Raw genomic sequence first — 18,353 nt, 5'->3', positions numbered from 1 at the left:
GAATTAGTCTCTTCAAGGGGCGAGCCTACTTCTTGGCTGTCTAATGCAGAGTAGCCATCAATGAATCCATATAAACACAAGTAACAAAATCAGACACAGCAGATTGAACTTATATATACTGTACATACACATGCACACCATATACATGTTTATGTAACAAATATAAAAAAAGGAGAAAAGGCTATCAATGTGAGAAGGGAGGTATAGAGGAGGCTTTGGAGGGTAGCTGGAAGCAGAGAAATATGTGATTCTATTTCAAATAAGAACATTTTTATAAAAATTTAAAAAAAAAATCCAACCGAAAAAATAGAAAAGAAAGAAACAGAAGAAAGGAAGGAACACTGGTGGTGCTAAGCTGTCCCTGTGCTAGAGCATCTGTGGAAAAACCGCATTGGCAGTAGCAGGGGCTTGGAATATATGTAAACTCCTAGCCCCTACAAAGCCTCCTGGACTGAAATGTTTTAAGCAGTTTCAAGGCTGATTTACATGTACATGTAAGAACCAGAGAGCTATGTAACTGGCTTCCTGTCCACTAGCTCTTATAATGATCAGTTAATGTGACAGGCTTAAGAGATCCTCTAAGCATTTCAAATGATGTTGTGGGTACTTCCCCAAGTGATCACACATGGGGGCAGGAAGTAGTGTTTCTATTTCCTTTGCAGATGACATTGTAAAGAGCACACAGCAGATGGGCAATAAATGCCTGGCACAGGGATGTAAAAGCTTGGTCTGGATGGGAGGCTCTGGTCTCCCTACACCAAGCTGAGAAGCTAACCTCACCTATACTTTTCCTTATGAAAAATTTCCCCACAAGGGTTCATAAACTGTCCACTGAGGACTGACTCATCGGGGCTCACAGCTCTTAGCTTCCAAACATGCTCATATAGCTGACTGAGCAAGTCAGTGAGTTAGTACCTGGGCACTTGAGATTTAAGCCTAAAAACTCTTTGCAAAAAAAGAGGGCCACCCACAACCAGAAACAGTCTATCTGAATAATAAAAATAAATTAATAAAATACTTCCAATCAGTTTTGAAATTTGCTAAATAATTACTTCATTATCTAAGAATACCCAGAACACATTTACTCATAACAAAGTTAAGACATTGCAACATGTCTGGCTGTAGAACCAATGAAGGCCGTAGGACGTGGCAGGAGGGATAGAGCCTGACAAGCATAGCCCAAATGATGGAACAGTGTCAAAGCGCTTGTCAAAGAAAATCACAGTGAAACAGTTTAGTCTGAATGCCTGTAGCCAGACCACATTTCTCTACAAAACAGTACCCATGAAAGAAAGATTAATATGCAGCCTGAATTTTACAAAGCTTTATAAAGAATGGAAAATGAGAATGCTTTCATAGCAGCTACGCCTCAGGCCAAACACTGGGCTGGGGCCTGGCCCTGGGAAGCTGTGCACCTACTTGGGTGTCTGCTGCACCTCTGCCCACCACCGGTGGTCAGTGTGGTTGATGAGCAGTAGGATCTGACACCAGAGCAGTACCAGGGCTGGGTGTGTGGGCACCATGGATCGCACCCGTGCATTCAGGCTATCTAGAGTATAGAAGCTGCCTTCACAGCCATCACTGGTGAAGAGTCTAGTGGCAGCTGCTGTGATTCTCCGGAACATTCCTAGAACCAAACAAAAATAAGAAAAATGGATTATGGGGTATGCCCCTACTGTTCAACCTGGTCCAGTACCAGGTGACCAAGTACTATTCATTGTCCTTTCCCATACTTTTACAGCACTTGGCACTTAGAAAATTGTGACCTTTGTGTGTGTATGCATGTGCTCATATGTACGTGAGGATGCATGTGTGTACCTGGGTACATATGTGTTGAAGTTAAAGGTTGATGTAGGGTCAATATTAGTTTTCCATCTTATTTTTTGACACAAGGTCTCTTGCACTGAACCTGGAGCTGGAGCTCACTGATTAGATAGACTGGCTGCCAAGGAATGCTTGGAATACAGGTGCTTGGAATCCAAACTCAGGTCTCACACGTTGCACTGCAAGCACTTCTCTGATTAAGGCTTTTCCCCAGCCCCAAACTCTAACTTTTCTAAGCAGAAACAGACACAACTTACTTAATAAGTCAGCCCACCTTTGTACCTCTGATGATGGACATACTCTTTTTTTTTTTTTTTTTTTTTTTTTTGAAGACGGGGTTCTGTAACATGCTTTTACTGTGTAGCCCTGCCTACACTCACTCTGTAGACCAGGCTGGACTTGAACTCAGAAATCCGCCTGCCTCTGCCTCCCAAGTGCTAGGATTGAAGGTGTGCGCCACCACTGCCAGGCTCAATTGCCACATTCTTTAGGAGCCCCAAAACAGCTGCTGTGGAAGCCTAGACACAGGTGGCTGGAAAGAGCCAGCCAACACAGGGGGAAGGATTCAGGCCACAGTTGGAAGAACAAAGAATTGAGCCACAGCCAGCAGACAGAAACACAAGGGGCTACCCGAGCAAACAGGATAATTGTCAAGAGTCCTAAATATATATCTTTATAAACATATAGCTGATTTACTTCAACCCAATCTTAAGACCAAGCAAATACCCAAACAGTAGTTCTGACACCTAGTGTCATACTAAATAAGAAACAGACATTTATATATAACCTATCAGCACTGAGGCAAAGCCTGTATGTCTAACCATAGAATGTTCTTCCAGAAGGATGTATGCATGCTGAATCAAAAGTGTAACCACTGACCATAAGAAGCCATTTAAGCCATTTTGTTTGAAGTTAAAATCACAAAGTACCTAAGATATGCTAATTGCATTTCAGCTACCCTGTCACAGGGCAGTTAAAGGTCACTTTGCTGGACAACACTGATAAAACACACAGTACAAATATGCCCTTGAGTCTTTTTCCTCCTTGATGTTTCTGAAAAAAGGAAGCAAGAGAAGCAAGAGCAACTGGCTAGTAAGTAGCCAAACCACACTGCAGCCACCAGGTGAGCCGGTCACAACACAGACATCTACCATCCAAAGAAGGCAAGAGAAAGCTCTTTTGGTATCAGATCCAAACCAATCAATGGAAAATATTAAAGTTACCAACAAACTAAAAACAACTTGCTATTCATAAACAGGCATACTTCTTGACTTTCAATTTGCTACAGTGACCAATGAAGCATAAATCAAAAGATCTTTAAGGGCCAGACAGTTGGTCCTATGGGTAAAAACACTTACTGTACAAGCCTGATCCCCAAAACCCATGTAAAATGTCAGATGTGGGGGTGGGCATTTAATTTGTACGGCAAGATGGAAGGCAGAGACAGGAGGATAGGTGAAAAGCTCTTTTTGGCAGTGCAATCACAGAAACAGAAGAAGCTGCCTCAAAACAAGGTGGAAAGAGAGAAGAGATTCCGGAGGAGTTGCCCACCCTGGCATGCTCGTGCATGACCTTCCTGTCTCTCTCGCGCACACGCAACAAATAAGTACATAAATCTTTAGATAAAAAACAATACTTTAAAAAAATCAGTACTAGGAATAAATATAGTTTGAAACTAACACCCATTATCAAAATTAAATTCTGGCACACTACTATGCCAAGGGTGCCAGATACAAGGGAGGCAGTCCACATAATGCCTTTTTCTCTGTTCACCTGAGCAGCTTGCTTTCCTCTCTACTCTCTTCTCAACTCCATTTCTCTAGTCTGTTTTTCCAACTCCAAAGGTTGGTTCTGCTGACCTCTTTGGGTAAACCAGATAAACCAGGCACCCTCAGAAATGTTTACTAATGAACTTCCTGGGACAGTGGTTGTGTACTGCTGTACCCTCCCCACTGACTGTGAAGCTCTACAAAGGCACATCTGCTTGTCTCAACCCAATATATCAGAGCCCAGTATAGCGACAGGTAAGAATATAAGTCCTGTTGAATGATGGCTAAGGACAATAACTACCTTTTCCTCCAAGATATGTACATAAAATGGAGATAGAACTCCAAATACAAAGCACACCTTCCGAGTGGAGAAACACTCTGCCACATCTTCCACTCCTGGCACTTCTGGCTGGGTTTTTACAAGTTGCCTCCAGTGTTCTAACAGTTTCTCTGGCAGCAAACCTCTCATCACCTGTTTCTTTTCCTTTCTGCCCAGGAGGCAACACTCCCCTCAGAAGAAGACTGTTCAAGCTGGTCAGAGCAGCTAGGAGCTCACATGTAGCTGCCTACATGGGTGAATGGAGGCCAGTCAGCATACTTCAGAGGCTCAGACCATCTTTTCAGGTATCTGCCTATCTGTATCTGTAATTGCTGGACCATATGGTATCAGGTCCACTCCTACCATCAACATTTTCTCACATGGCACAGGAGCAGGGAGAACAGTCTCTATGGGAAGAGGGCACTGCTGGAGACAGGGAACACAAAGTACTACGACATCTAATTGGATCCACTTACCAGATTTGAATATGTGAATCAGACACATGAGCAGTGTGCCTAGCTCTTGGCAGTAGAATGTATGCTGCTGTTCACTCATGTCCACTTTGAGCTGTTTTGTAACAATGTCTTCTAGAAGAATACCAACCAGCTGTAAAAGAAACCTTCCAAGAAAGGGAGCACATAACAGCAGATTAGGTCGTGATCAGTGAGCTTGTGCTAAGCACACTGTGAAATAAAGAGCATTAGTTTTGTAAAGTAAGAAAACACAAAGACAGTACACTAAACCAACTGAAAGTGAAATGTTCCAGACCATCACTGTGGACTAAGTCTCCACTTCTCTCTATCACCTTCTTTAAATGTGAAATGGTAATCACACCACTTTCAAAGGCCCATCAAGGCAAACTGACAAGGTATTTTTTTAAGCTTTATCAGCTGTAGGAGTGTTACACAAATATAAGACGGTAATTCACCATAGAAACTTATTGTAACATCAGTTTTAGCCACTCCTTCAATCTAACGGAGGGAAAGCAATGGGAGGAGACTACAGGTGCTACCCCTGCAAATGTGAGGTGCTAAGGAGCACATCTGCAGCACAGCTCTAACTTAGTGAAAACTCTAGTAGGAGTCACTCTGTGCAGGTAGATGCTATTCCCCTTGGCAACGAAAGGCCCTTCAAGTAGCACATGGTGAAATAAGCACAGGGCTGCTTCTCAGTGGCTTACCCTAGGCTTTGACCACATTATAGGCAATTCACCCCTTACTGCACTGCATGCAAGGCAGGCCACCCCCCTTAATCATGGTGAGCCACTCTTGTCAAGTCTGTCACAAGGACAGACCTTAGGAAAGATGTGAAAGAGGCAAGGAGGGTAAGAAGAAAAATCAGGGCTCAAAAGAACTTGCTGCTCTGGCAGAGAACCTTGGGTTCAGAGAACGACGGCTTCAACTCTCTGAAACTGCAATTCTAGAGATTCAATGCCTTCTTTTGGCCGTCATGGGTGTGAGACACACCCTCAGTATACTTACTTACTCATGGGCAAAACACTCATACACAATTAATAAAAAGAAACAAATCTTTTTCTTTTTTCTTAAAAAAAAAAAAGCTAGGTGGGTGGTATCAGACTCACCAAAGACCGCAATTATTGTTGGCTATCGCTGCTGCGACACCATGGGACCCGCTAAAAGACAGGGTCAGTTTCCAGGTTCAGATAGAAAACATACCTTGAGAATGTATCTTCTGGCAAACTCTTTTGTTTTCCTTCGCTGCATTCTCCTAGTGTTCCGTTACTGCCTCCACCCCTTAACCTGTTAATCACTGGACAGGAGAGCAAGTGTGGAGAGAAGGAGAGCTCCTGGATGCGACAAAGAACAATGTCCTCAGTCGACTGGGAAATGAGAACCCTCAGAATGGCAAGGATTCCAGATATCCACAGCTGCACAGTGCTTACAGATGCCTAAAAAGAAAAAAGAAGAGAAAAAGAAAATGCATATGCTAAGGCTAAGGAAAGATGATTGAATTTTCCCTGGTTGTCAATTCCATGGAAGAAAATCACCCCAACTTATGTCTTCAGCAGAAAGTCCCTGGAGCACTGGTTCCAAGTTATGGTCCCAGAGAAGCAGGATCGGACTCAGCTGGAGATTTGGTAAAATGCAAATCCTTAAGTTTTCCCTCACCAGCTGTGGTAGATCCGGGCTGGGAGCCATCCTCCAGTGCATCTAAAGTATATGGTGACACTCACCATTGTGCTTGGAGTGATGAACATACTCCGCAAAAGCATGTCCACAGGACGTAGGGAGGAAGGAGCCAGAATCTCAAACAAGGTATTTAACACTCCGAGGGCTTCATGAGAGTCAATATGCATCTGTGGAATTAAGTATCATGGACATGTCTGTGTAATCCGATGGGAATGGCAGCTTCACATACATCATTACTGCGCCTCGGGGGCACACAATTACCATCATCTTGATCATATCCTCTGAGTTAAGAGTTAAAAGCATTGTACTTTCAGCAGTGTATCTGCTGCATCTTACTCTCAGCAGTAACCTTAGCAAAGTTTCAGGACACTATGTCTCCATGTGTGCCGTCTCATCCTTCCTTTTCCTGGGACTAGCTTGCATCCAATTGTCATGCTACAATCCCAGGGACTTGTTCTGCTCTCTGCTCTACCTGAAACACTCTCTTGCAGGTAACTGCTAGAATCATGTTTACTCAATGTCACCTCCTACAAAGGGCTTTCTTATTTTGTCACTCTTAGACAATAAATGCATTCTCTGCCCTACACTACCCTCCTCCTCTGCCATCAAAACTACTACCCTCTGATATTGTATATACTTTAATAGTGTATTTATTTCTTTGTTATCTGCTTTATTATCCATTGTCTGTCTCAATGAAAGCTCCATTCTAAGGTGGGAGAGCATTACTTTTCAATACATTTTCTTCAGTGAAATATTTCCTATGAGTTCCTGCAATACTGCCTAGCATATGCAGACAGCAACTACCGATAGAGTACGCCTACAAGTGTTTATGAAATGCCGAGAAACATGGCTTCCTTGTGCTTTCTACAGAACCTATTTCAAAGCAGTGCCTTGTTATCTGTTAGGAGTTTCATTCAAAGCATGGCCAGAGATCCATCTGGCAGCTGCTCAGACTTTCTGGTAGGACTATGTATATATAGTCAGGCTCTGTTTGTGTTCTATCTTCTGTTGTAATGGTCCTTTGGTGAGAGCCACACAGGTTCCTGTGTTCTGAGACCACACGGTCCAGGAGCCAGGGCTGTTTGTTTCCACAAGATATGGCACAGCTAGACTACTGCATTTTCTTAATTAACTAGTAAGGGTCATCTGATTACAGAAATTCTGTCTAAGTGATAAATAATTGCTAAGTTACTTTGTAAGTGATAAGAAAAACAAATAAACATAAAGAAAGCTAAGGATCAAATAAAATACCTGACTTATCAGAATATAGGAGTCAGGATAATAAAATAAGAAAGGACGTAGTTTTCAAGTCAGAACTGGGACAACCAACTATAGACCCATCACCCTCAAGCCCTGTGAAGATGGAAAACCTCGATGACCTCTCTGACTCTGTGTTCCCTCACTTGGAAAGTGAGAAGGCAATTTCAGCCTCAAAGGGTAATGGGAATAAAAGAAGCCACTTTCCCCACAACCAGCACCAAGACCAAAGCAAGAACCTGTCAGGATACAATGATCACACCCAGCTTTCATAAGCATCTCAGTCCACTCTGAAATAAATCACACTACATGATGGCAAACCAGGGCAATGAGGACAAACCTGCTGCTTGGCCAACATGGGCAGGATGATGTCTGCGACCTGCCGAGAGAGCCGTTTCCACTTGTCCTCATTCTCCTTGTGGCACTGCTGCAGGACAAGGATGAACATCTCCAGCACCTGCAAAGAATGTTTGGGTAGGATCAGAATGCTTCCTGACCCAGGGCCCCTCTACTTCCCCATGTCCCACACCATCCCAGCTTAGCTGGTAACTGTAAGGTTCGAAGAGATATAATCCCCAGGGAAGGCCGAGGAAAACACACATCTTCACTCTGTGACATGCAAATGTGAATGTGAAGAGAACAAAAAGCCACAGAAGAGATGCAGTGACCTCCAGGAGATAAGTGAGCCGTGCTGGGTTCAGGAAGACTCATACCATTTCTATGGTATTTTGAGATTTCATAAAGAAGGGATCAAGTGAAAATCAAACTTACATTAATCTGTAGGAGAGCTCAAAGACTCCCTTGACTAAACACTGTGGGACAATCTAATATGCCTATGTACTTTAAATCCACTTCAGTGCTCTTTGCAAAGGCATTTTATTGAGTGGCCCTCACTTGCCAATAGTCATACAAAGTTGAGTGTGAGTTACTGGTGGTCATTTTGGTCATTCTAAATAGATAAACCTGTGACCTGGCAAAGGCTGGTAACAGAGACATCTGGCCCACTGCCCATTTTGTAGATAGCATTTTAGTGGAGCATAGCCATACCATAGCATGTATCCACTTCTGTGCTACAAGAGACCAGAAAGCCCAGAAAAACTAAACTGCTCTTTTCGTCTCAAAAAACCAAAACCAAAACCAAAAGATGTACACCACCTCAGGGACAATATACAATGAAAGCCTAACCCAACTACACTATCCCCAGTATCCATGTACACTGCCTGTGCACACAAGACTCTGCCTCCCCTTATTTCCTGGGCCCTCAAGGATCTCCACTGGGCATACCGAGACCCTGCTGCACATGTACACGGCGTATACTTTTCCCAAGGCACTACTAGCCCCACTGTGCTTAGCAAAGGCATGTGCTTCCTCTCAAACTACTTTATGCCTTGGCTTAACTAAGCATTAAATATTTAATTAAATATTATAAAGATTGATCAAAACATAAATGAAACAAAGAAAGTACTGTTTCTTTGAAAAAGGCTTGTGGTTTTATGAAGTTTCAGAAACAGGCAGCTGAAAGGAGCTAACAAAATAAGGGAGGAATAAACAAAAGTACAAATTTTAAAAGGACAAAAATGTTAAAAACTCTATTTCTACACATGGGCTGACTAAAGCATTTAAAATCCATGCTCTTGCTTAAGGGACACAAAACAAAATGAGCACAAATAAAAAGAACATGACTGGGCCAGGCATGTTACTATATGTTTTCAGTCTCGCACTCTGGAGGCAAATCTCTGTGAGTTTGAGGCTAGCCTGGTCTACAAGGCAAGCCTAGGACAGCTAGGACTCTGTTATACAGAGAAATTCTGCCTCAAAACAACAATAACAACAACAACAAACCAAAACAAAACAAAGAACATGACTATGTTTAGAGGTAAATATGCTATTTACTTATTTCAGATTTGATGGTTTTACTATTTTTAAAATGTTAATGGTTTAGATTAACACTGTCAATTACTTGATCCTTGAGCCACGTTTGAGAATAAAACACTCTCTGTGACATTAGTATCTTGACTGAAATTCTAATGGTCAGCCATACGTCGGCTAGCCTTCCGGGGCTGTGCCAGCTCCTACCTTCCTGCACTTTCTCCCTCACTGGCACTCCTGCGGGCCAGAGACTCCAGTGCTCCCAAGACTTTACCACACACAGGACCCGGCTATGGCACATCTCTCCATGTTGGTGATATAGTTACCCCTATGCTTTCCTCTTACCTGATGGTACTGGATGAGTCGTAACAGCATGGAGACCACCACCTCCTTCTGGGTCTCAAGCTCTTTCCCTGCATCAGCTTTATTTGTTCCTCGTAACACGAAGAGGTCATGGACAATGGGCTGCAGAGCAGGTATAGCTATAGGCACAAAGAGTGAACAAGTGAGACCACAGGTGGAAATGACTCATGAGAGGCAGCTATCAGATTCCAAACAAGTTTTTACAAATGGAGGAAAGCTTTGCTGGTCCCTGGCTTATAGAAAGAGCTGAGTAGGACTGTTAGCAAGTATTTGAAACCACGATCGTTCTGCTGTAGGAGCCATAGTTCTTCCCTTCAGCACTGACAGCCTGTACAGGCTCCAGACAGCAACAAAGCACCATGGTTTCTATTTCTTTTCTTTTTCTTTCTTTCTTTTTTTTTTCTCGAGACAGGGTTCCTCTGTGTAGCCCTGGCTGTCCTGGAACTCACTCTCTAGACCAGGCTGGCCTCGAACTCAGAAATTCACCTGCCTCTGCCTCCCAAGTGCTGGGATCAAAGGCATGCGCCACCACACCCAGCATGGTTTCTATTTCTAATGGAGCATCATTTCTGATAAAAAGTGGATGAAATCAAAGTCAATTTGAAAATAAGGAAAACATTCCAATAATCAAAATAGCAACCTCCCTAATCTATTCGTAATCTACTTGATTTGCTTTAAAAGACAATAAATATTATGGCTACTGAATACATTTAAGTCATAGTCTTAGATTATTATACTGTTTAAGTTAAAAACTGACTCATTAGATCAAGATTTTTCTTCAGGTTTTACTCATACTAGTCCAAAATAGGACTCAAACTAAATTAACTGATTTAACAGTATGGCATAGGAAAGAAGTATAAAAGAAATAGCTTTAATTAGCATGAAGCACACTGATCCCTGCTGGCATACATACATATATTCTGACTTTTGGTAACATAAACAAACACCCTAATCCTCAGTGGCATACTCACAAATACTTAGTGATATGAATACACATATATATGCAAACACACATTCTGAACCTCAATGACACTCTCCCCCACAAATTCTGGCCCTTACATGTGTACTCTGATGCTCTGTGGTAAGAACACATGCATATTCTGACTCAGAGTGCTACATAATATACTAGTATTTATTTGCTTGCTGAACTTCCTTCAGATGATCAAGCATCCCAGTATGAAGGAAACTGGCTGACTGACTCAAACACACACACACACACACACACACACATTTTTATTTTACGGGCATGGTGCTTTACCTAATGTATGTCTGTGTATTACATATATGTAGTACCTCAGAAGTACCCAGAAAAAGGTGTCTGATATCCTGGAACTGAAGTTACAGTTGGTTATGAGCCACCATCTGGGTGTTTGGAACTGAACCCAAGAACAGCCAATGCTCTTAATTGCTGAGCCATCTCTCTGGCCCCTATTTTTTTTTTTTTAAATATTTATTTATTTTATGTATATGAGTATACAGCAGCTATCTTCAGACACATCAGAAGAGAACATTGGATCCCATTACAGATGGTTGTGAGCCACCATGTAGTTGCTGGGAATTGAACTCAGGTCCTCTGGAAGAGCAGTCAGTGATCTTAACCACTGAGCCATCTCTCTAGCACCAGCCCCTAATTTTTACTTTATTATTTATATGTGTATGGGTATTTTGCCTGCATGCATGTCTGTGCACTACATGTATGTAATTTCCTCAGAAGTCAGAAGGTATCTGATCCCCTAAAACTGGACAGTTGTAAGCCACCTTGTATGTGCTTGAAACTGAACCCAGGTCCTCTAGCAGAACAGCCAGTGCTCTTAACCAGTGAGCCATCATCACTCCTACTTCAGGACAGTGTATCTGACATTTGTATTTTTAACTAAATCATTGCTAAGCATTTCACAATCTATGCTCTGATAAAGCATGAACAGAAGTAGAGCTGATAGTTTAACTTATAAAGACTGAGATGCAGCCCATCAATGCCTCTGCTCAGTCTATGTTCCCCTGTAGATGTATGTAGTAGGTGGGGCTTCTCTGCCATTCTCACATATGGGGTCTGCAAAGCTTTTAGCATACATCCCCACCAAAGGTCAAAGCCTCTACAACAGTGGTTCTCAACTTGTGGGTCAAGACCTCCCTTGGGGCAATTCTTGAACGGCCCTTTCAAAGGCGTCTCATATCAGATACCTTGTACATCAGATATTTATATTACAATTCATAACAGTAGCAAAATTACAGTTATGAAGTAACAACAAAAATAATTTTATGGTTGTGGGGTGGTCATCACAACATGAAAAACTACATTAAAAGGCCACAGTAGCACTAGGATGATTGAGAAACACTGCTGTAGATCTTTGGAAAGGAGCAGGAAGAATCCAACGGGGAAAGGCGAGAAAGCCAGCGTTAAAAATTTAAAGAAAAAAAAAATCACAACATATTCTTTTTGGTCATTGCTGCCTCTATACAGGCTAGGATCTGGCTCAACAGCCGAAGCTGGCTACAACTCATGGTCCTCATGTCTCCACATCATGAGTGCCATTAACAGAGGCATACACTATCATGTTTAGCTACTGAACATTCCTAAAATACACACTGCACCTTTTACAGGCTAGCTGTAAGGGGGATAGCTGAGTGACTAGCTGTTTGTTTGGGTCTTATTTAGGCTTCTCTAAAATAATCACACAGCCATGGCATGAACCTGAGGAAGTGTTGGGGTAAAGAACCAATGTGCAGTCAGGCCATGGTGGCACACTCAGGAGGCAAAGGCAGGCGGATCTCTGTGAGTTCAAGGCCAGGCTGGTTTACAGAGCGAGTTCCAGGACAGCCAGGACAACAGAGAAACCTTGTCTCAAAATACCAAAACCAAAACAAACAAAGCGCCAATGTGTAAAAAGAACTTTAGCTGCCTTATAGTTCTAATTCATTAGCTTTTTACTTACATGTTGCATGCGTACAAAATAGAGATAGATACAGAATTCAAAACGTAATTTATTGAACATTGAATAGCTTTTCTTCTAAAATATAACATGGCAAAACAAAAATCCCAAAGAAAATGTCCAATTACAATGCCAAAAATACTGGAAAAGAACTCAGAGTTTATAGCTGGATTTCATGGCATACAGATTTAATCCCAGGACTCAGATGCAGAGGCAGATAAACCTCTGAGTTTGAGGCCAGCTTGGTCTACAAAGTGATTTCCAGGACAGCCAGGGCTGTTATATAGAAAAACCCTGTCTCAAATAAACAAAAACAAAACAAAACAAAAAGAAATGAAATCAGAGTTTGGGCAGGAAATTCAGGTCACTTGCAGAATGCTGAGTAGCATGCACAGAGCCCTGGGTTCAATCCCTGCACTTTATAAACCAGGAGTTTATAAATCATGCCTGTAATTCCAGCACTCAGCAGGTCGGAGGAGGATCACGAATTCCAGGTTATCCTTGGTTTCATAGTGAATTCAAGTCAGCATGGGCTATATCAGAACTTGTCTCAAAAGAAAAAAAAGGTAGGCAGGGGTAGAGCACATCTTTAACCCTAGCACTCAAGGAGGCAGAGGCAGGAGGATCTCTGTAAGTTCCAGGATAGCCTGGTCTATAGAGCTAGTCCCAGGAGAGCCAGAGATACACTTGTAAGTCTGCTTTGGAAAACAAACAAACAAACAAATGACAAAACACAACACAAAAGTTAAAATTTGACTGTGACAAGCTAGATATAAAATGTTGTGAGTCAAGGGTGTGATGGAGGTAAAGTGCTTAGCACATGTGAGGGCCCAGATCTGAGCCTATGCCCTCTCTTAAAAAAGACCAAAGCAAATAAAGATGGCAAAATAAAAATTAAAAAAATAAATAAAAAAATAAAAATTTTTCTTCATAAACAGAGGCACATATCAGAATCCATTTATACCTTAGTGATGTCACTACTTTTTCTACAAGTAGTTTACAAATTTTATGAGTAAGCAATGTGCTGCTTTTTTCTTCTTAAACATCTCTAATCCATGTGCACGCATGCACGAGCCCCCATACACATACACACAACACTTGCAGTAAGAGTGGATGGAGGTAAGACCGAGGACAACAAGCACAGATGCACGCATTACCGTGTGTAACAGCCTTCCTTCCACTGGCCATGATGCCATCACACAGCTGGATGATCTTAGGAATCCCAATGATCTGTTTTGAATGGTAGCGCTCATAAGACAGTAATACCAGGAAGAAAAATATATTTGGAATAATTGCCTCTGATTCCCTAGAAACAAAGGCACCTATTTAGACATTTCTTTTTTAAAAACTAAGACATGTAATTTATATACACAGCAAAAAAAGTCACCAGTCAAGCCCAGGAAAAAGTACTAAGTTATAGTAGACTCTGCGACCTCGTTTAGTCCCACCCTTTCCCTTGGTCTCCTGCCTCTGCCTCATGGAGAACCTGACGGTTACGGTGTGAAGCTGCACCTTAAGCACTGGATGCTAGCAGGTAACACCTTTCTATCTCTTCACTTTCCTTTCTTCTCTTGAAAAAATTCAGACACCGAGGAAAAAATGTTCCCTGGTCAAAACTACGGAGTCAGGGTGTCACATAATCAGAATAAGAGCTGGGTCTCTCGATCCCAGGGACACTCACAAAACTCTCCATTGCTGTGCCTTGAAAACTATTTGTTAAGAGCTGTAATTTTCAAAAATTGCAAATCTGTTATTATATACTGCAAGATCATTAAAACTTTAATGTCCAACAAGAAAAACTACAGATAATGCAACTAAAGAGAATAATCACTCCCTTTACTAAACTATGACCTAAAATTGCTTCCTCTAAAGTTAGGGAACAGGGACCCACTTGGTAAGATGGCACTTAGTGACATGTTACCATCATCACATACTGTGAATGTGAAATGAAAACACACTAATGATTAGATTAGACCTGTTTCTAAGCAAGTCTTGAGAAAGGCTTTCTGCAAGTGGTCAGAGGTGTGAAAGTGGAAAGCACCCGTCACTGTAAGGACCTAGAGCTGCAAGTGTGTACATAACAAGGACAACAACTCAAGGAACTAAACATCAGTACCTGAACTGGCCCACTTCAATGTACTCAAACTGCTTCAGTACAAACCCGATGAACACCTAATGCAGGGAGAGAAAAGCTGCCGTCAGTCACAGGCTTACATAAAAGCCAGGGATCATTTCTTCAACTCCTTTGTGAACTGTTCCCAAGCCCCTACACAGAAGATTAGCTTGTTTGTAATCACATTTACAAAGCTACTGTGAAGTCAGGTAAGTGCAGAGTGCCTTCAGGCACGCCTTTGGGAACCCTGGTCAAGGCCGACAGGTAGATGTAGGCCTGGAAGCCTCTGGTCAACAGCACTTATCTCTGCCAACTACCCTAGCTCGCGTATAAGTGCAGAGGAACGTAAAACTTCCCAGTGCTCTTTTTCTCTCCAAACTCTATTATTTTTTAATCTCTTTCTACCCTAATTGCTCTTTTTCACTGTAGACTGCATAAGTTATCAGTAATAACCAATCCACAGACTCAGTGTTACACTGTCTTTGAAATTCACTTTATCAAAGAAATTTGTCTATTTTTTAATTATAGCCTCAGGCAAGTTCTCAGGACTTGGGTAAAAGGCAGCCAGATCAAAGTCTGAGGCCAGCCTGGGCTACATGGTAGGACTCAGTCTCATAAAAGGACAAACTCAAAGGCCATCTGTTCTCCCCCTTGCCCCAATGTGGCTTTGTTTTTTGTAATACTACAACTCCCAGTATTCCAGGAAGTTACCTAGTCCTTGGGTAGGTGGAGTTTACAGGCTAACTTCAGGTCTTACAGTTTGCCCTGCTAGGTTTCAACCTTACTTTGGTCCAGTATTTCCTCACTATAATTCCCATTCCTCCATTTTGGAATGGGAATGTATATTCTACATCAGAGTATAGTAGAAATATGTAATTTGCTTTTTGATTTTACAAATCCAAGGGCATTACAATTGAGAAATCTCAAACAGGACTTTGTACTTTCTGACTGCAAGACTATATATGCTTTTTAAGTTGAACTAAATACATTTTGCACTATGATATGGCCATGAGCCCAAGAGGGCTAAGGAGTCTCCCCAACTGGCTCATCCTTGTAACTCACACAAAAAGAGCCCACAATCAGAGCACAAAAATGATGGGTCAATTTTCAACAACCTAAAGACAATTTCTCAGTGAAGGCATGGATAGAAGATCTTCCCAGGAATAGAATTTGTATTACGACTAGTGGAACTTTATGACCACAGGAACTGCAAGAGGAAGGCAAGGAGAGTTTGAGGAGAGGGGTTCTGATATAAGTTACACAGCCCCCAGAATGGTGTAAAAGTGATTGGGCCTCTTGATTACATCAGTGCTTGAAAGTATAGTCTATAAATGATATCTTGATGTTTTATTGTTATTTTTCTTATAACCCATTGAGTTGCATTAGTGCTGCCTATGTGCAATTCCCCTGCAAAGAAAATGACATCCCTCCCCAAACAGCCATCAGCTGAGCCCCAACATCAGTCATGCTGGGAGGTTGACTTGTTTGATCTTGTGTAGGTGACCATGTGACTATGACAGCTCTGGCATTTCACACTTCACAGCGCTCCTCCCTAACCTCCAGCTCTCTCAATTTTCTCCATCCCCCTCTTCAGCAGTGCTCCCTGAGGGGAGAGGAGGCCTGATGTCCCACTTAGGGCTGAGTACCTGTACTGGCTAGCTTTGTGTCAACTTGACATAGCTGGAGTTATCACAGAGAAAGGAGATTTAGTTGGGGAAATGCCCCCATGAGATCCAGCATTTTCTCAATTAGTGATCAAGGGGAAGAGGCCCCTTGTGGGTGGTGCCATCTCTGGGCTGGTAGTCTTGGGTTCTATAAGAGAGCAGGCTGAGCAAGCCAGGGGAAGCAAGCCAGTAAAGAACATCCCTCCATGGCCTCTGCATCAGCTCCTGCTTCCTGACCTGCTTGAGTTCCAGTCCTGACTTCCTTGGTGATGAACAGCAGTGTGGGAAGTGTAAGCTGAATAAACCCTTTCCTCCCCAACTTGCTTCTTGGTCCTGATGTTTGTGCAGGAATAGAAACCCTGACTAAGACAGTACTCAACAACCACTTATGTGACCACTGTCCTCTAAGAAAGAAGCTTCTCTGAGCAAAGTGATCACGTGTTTCTCCTTTTTATGTATTTTTAGTTTATTGAGACAGGGTTTCTCTGTGTAGCCCTGGGTATCCTGGAACTCACTCTGTAGACCAGGCTAGGCTTGAATTCAGAGATCTGCCTGCCTCTGNCTCCAGAGTGCTGGGAATAAAGGTGTGTACCACCACTGCTTGGCTGATGACCACCTGATTTTTTTTTTCCAGCTGTCTAAAGATTTATTATTCTTCTTGAGTACACCGTAGCTGTCTTCGACACATCAGAAGAGGGCACTGGATCCCATTACAGATGGCTGTGAGCCACCACGTGGGTGCCGGGATCACCTGTTTTAAAGAAGTCTGAATTTTGCATAAATAACCTGGCCCACCAGAATAAATCTTAAGTTCTATCTTACAAGTTAAAGATGGCTTATTATAAAGTTATGAGTAGGTATACAGATATAGAAAACTTGTGGAAATTTCTAAGCCTAACCCCACTGGAGTATGGGCCAGTCTTGGGCGGTGTCTTTTCAGGGTAATTTGTATTCAGTTAGGAACAGGTATAGCGACTACAAGGCCGAGATACAAACCTGGTCTGAATCCAGTAGACAGTAATTGACCCGTAACTGAACCAGCTGTGCCAGCAAATCCAAAACCTGCTTCTGCAACTGTACAGATGTTGTCGTGGTGTACTGCTTCAATGCTTTTATAACAAGAGGCTCAAATAGCCTAATGTGGTTATGAATAGCATTCTACAGGAAAAAGTGAAAGAAACCACAGTTGCAGTTAGAAGCTTCTGACAACTAATCTAGAAAGCCTGAGCTGTTTCCACCCCAAGACATTATCCATGTCATTTCTAGCTGCAGTGCCATTCACCTTATCTGCACGGTTCTTTGTGACGCTTGTTAGGTTCGTCTTCAATTGAGCAGACACTTTCTGGAGTACATCAAACCACCTGCCAAATGGTCCAAAGCAGAAAACAAATATCTTTTAATAATCTCCCCTGTACTACTCTGCCATACATCAATTCAACTTCATGTTCAAAAAAATCAGATCATTTCAAAATGAGAGTTAGAAAGGCCATTGGGTTTAGGAGTAGCATGTGCTACAGACAAGAGGATTCAATTGAGTGTGCAATGCTACAGAAAACTCATTACCCAGCACACTCTCTAAGAGGGCTTGAGAGAGGTGAAAGTCAACTCAAAGATAGGTGATATCATTCGGTTTTCTTGGGGGAAGACTGATGGAGGTCACAAGTTCAACATCAGCCTAGGCAATGTAGAGAGAGAACCATCTCATAAAAGCAGGTATTATGGCACACACATAAAAAGCACACTACCAAGATAAATCCAAGAAAAGGAGCATTTTCCTTGATTTCAATATTGTCTGGTCATCCAAAAAATGAAAGTAAGGATGCTGCTAACATTACTACACTGAGTAGCATTTCAAATATTTGATAATTATGGTAAAAAAGTTTACAAAACACCTTCTAGGGCTATAATGTAGCTCAGTGGTAAAGTACATGCCTACCATATAAAGCCCTGAATGGAAGGAGAAAGGGAGAGAGGGACTTCCATATTTCAGCTACTGAAAAAGATGAACATAAATTCATATAGAAATAATAAATAACACACCCTAGACTATTTTATGCCCTTCAATTCTTCTAAACACTAGCACCACTGGGTGCCA

General features: G+C 42.1%; 1 protein-coding gene across 1 annotated transcript in view; it reads right to left on the bottom strand.

Annotated features, from left to right (window-relative positions):
• Positions 1–18,353, bottom strand: part of Htt (huntingtin) — a 135,550-nt gene that overhangs the window by 38,756 nt on the left and 78,441 nt on the right. Inside the window, exons 32-41 of the mRNA XM_021211255.2 lie at positions 17,541–17,619; positions 17,255–17,416; positions 14,598–14,653; positions 13,639–13,787; positions 9,534–9,670; positions 7,660–7,776; positions 6,107–6,229; positions 5,589–5,821; positions 4,389–4,531; positions 1,420–1,627 (exon numbers count right to left, since the gene is read on the bottom strand). Of these exons, the coding sequence (XP_021066914.1) occupies positions 1,420–1,627; positions 4,389–4,531; positions 5,589–5,821; positions 6,107–6,229; positions 7,660–7,776; positions 9,534–9,670; positions 13,639–13,787; positions 14,598–14,653; positions 17,255–17,416; positions 17,541–17,619 (1,407 nt within the window). The remainder of the gene's footprint in view (positions 1–1,419; positions 1,628–4,388; positions 4,532–5,588; positions 5,822–6,106; positions 6,230–7,659; positions 7,777–9,533; positions 9,671–13,638; positions 13,788–14,597; positions 14,654–17,254; positions 17,417–17,540; positions 17,620–18,353) is intronic.

The sequence above is a fragment of the Mus pahari genome, chromosome 13, assembly GCF_900095145.1.
Source record: "Mus pahari chromosome 13, PAHARI_EIJ_v1.1, whole genome shotgun sequence".
In the NCBI taxonomy this organism is placed as follows: Eukaryota; Metazoa; Chordata; class Mammalia; order Rodentia; family Muridae; genus Mus; species Mus pahari.
Note: the sequence above shows the minus strand (reverse complement) of the source record. Positions and strands in the feature narration are given on the sequence as shown.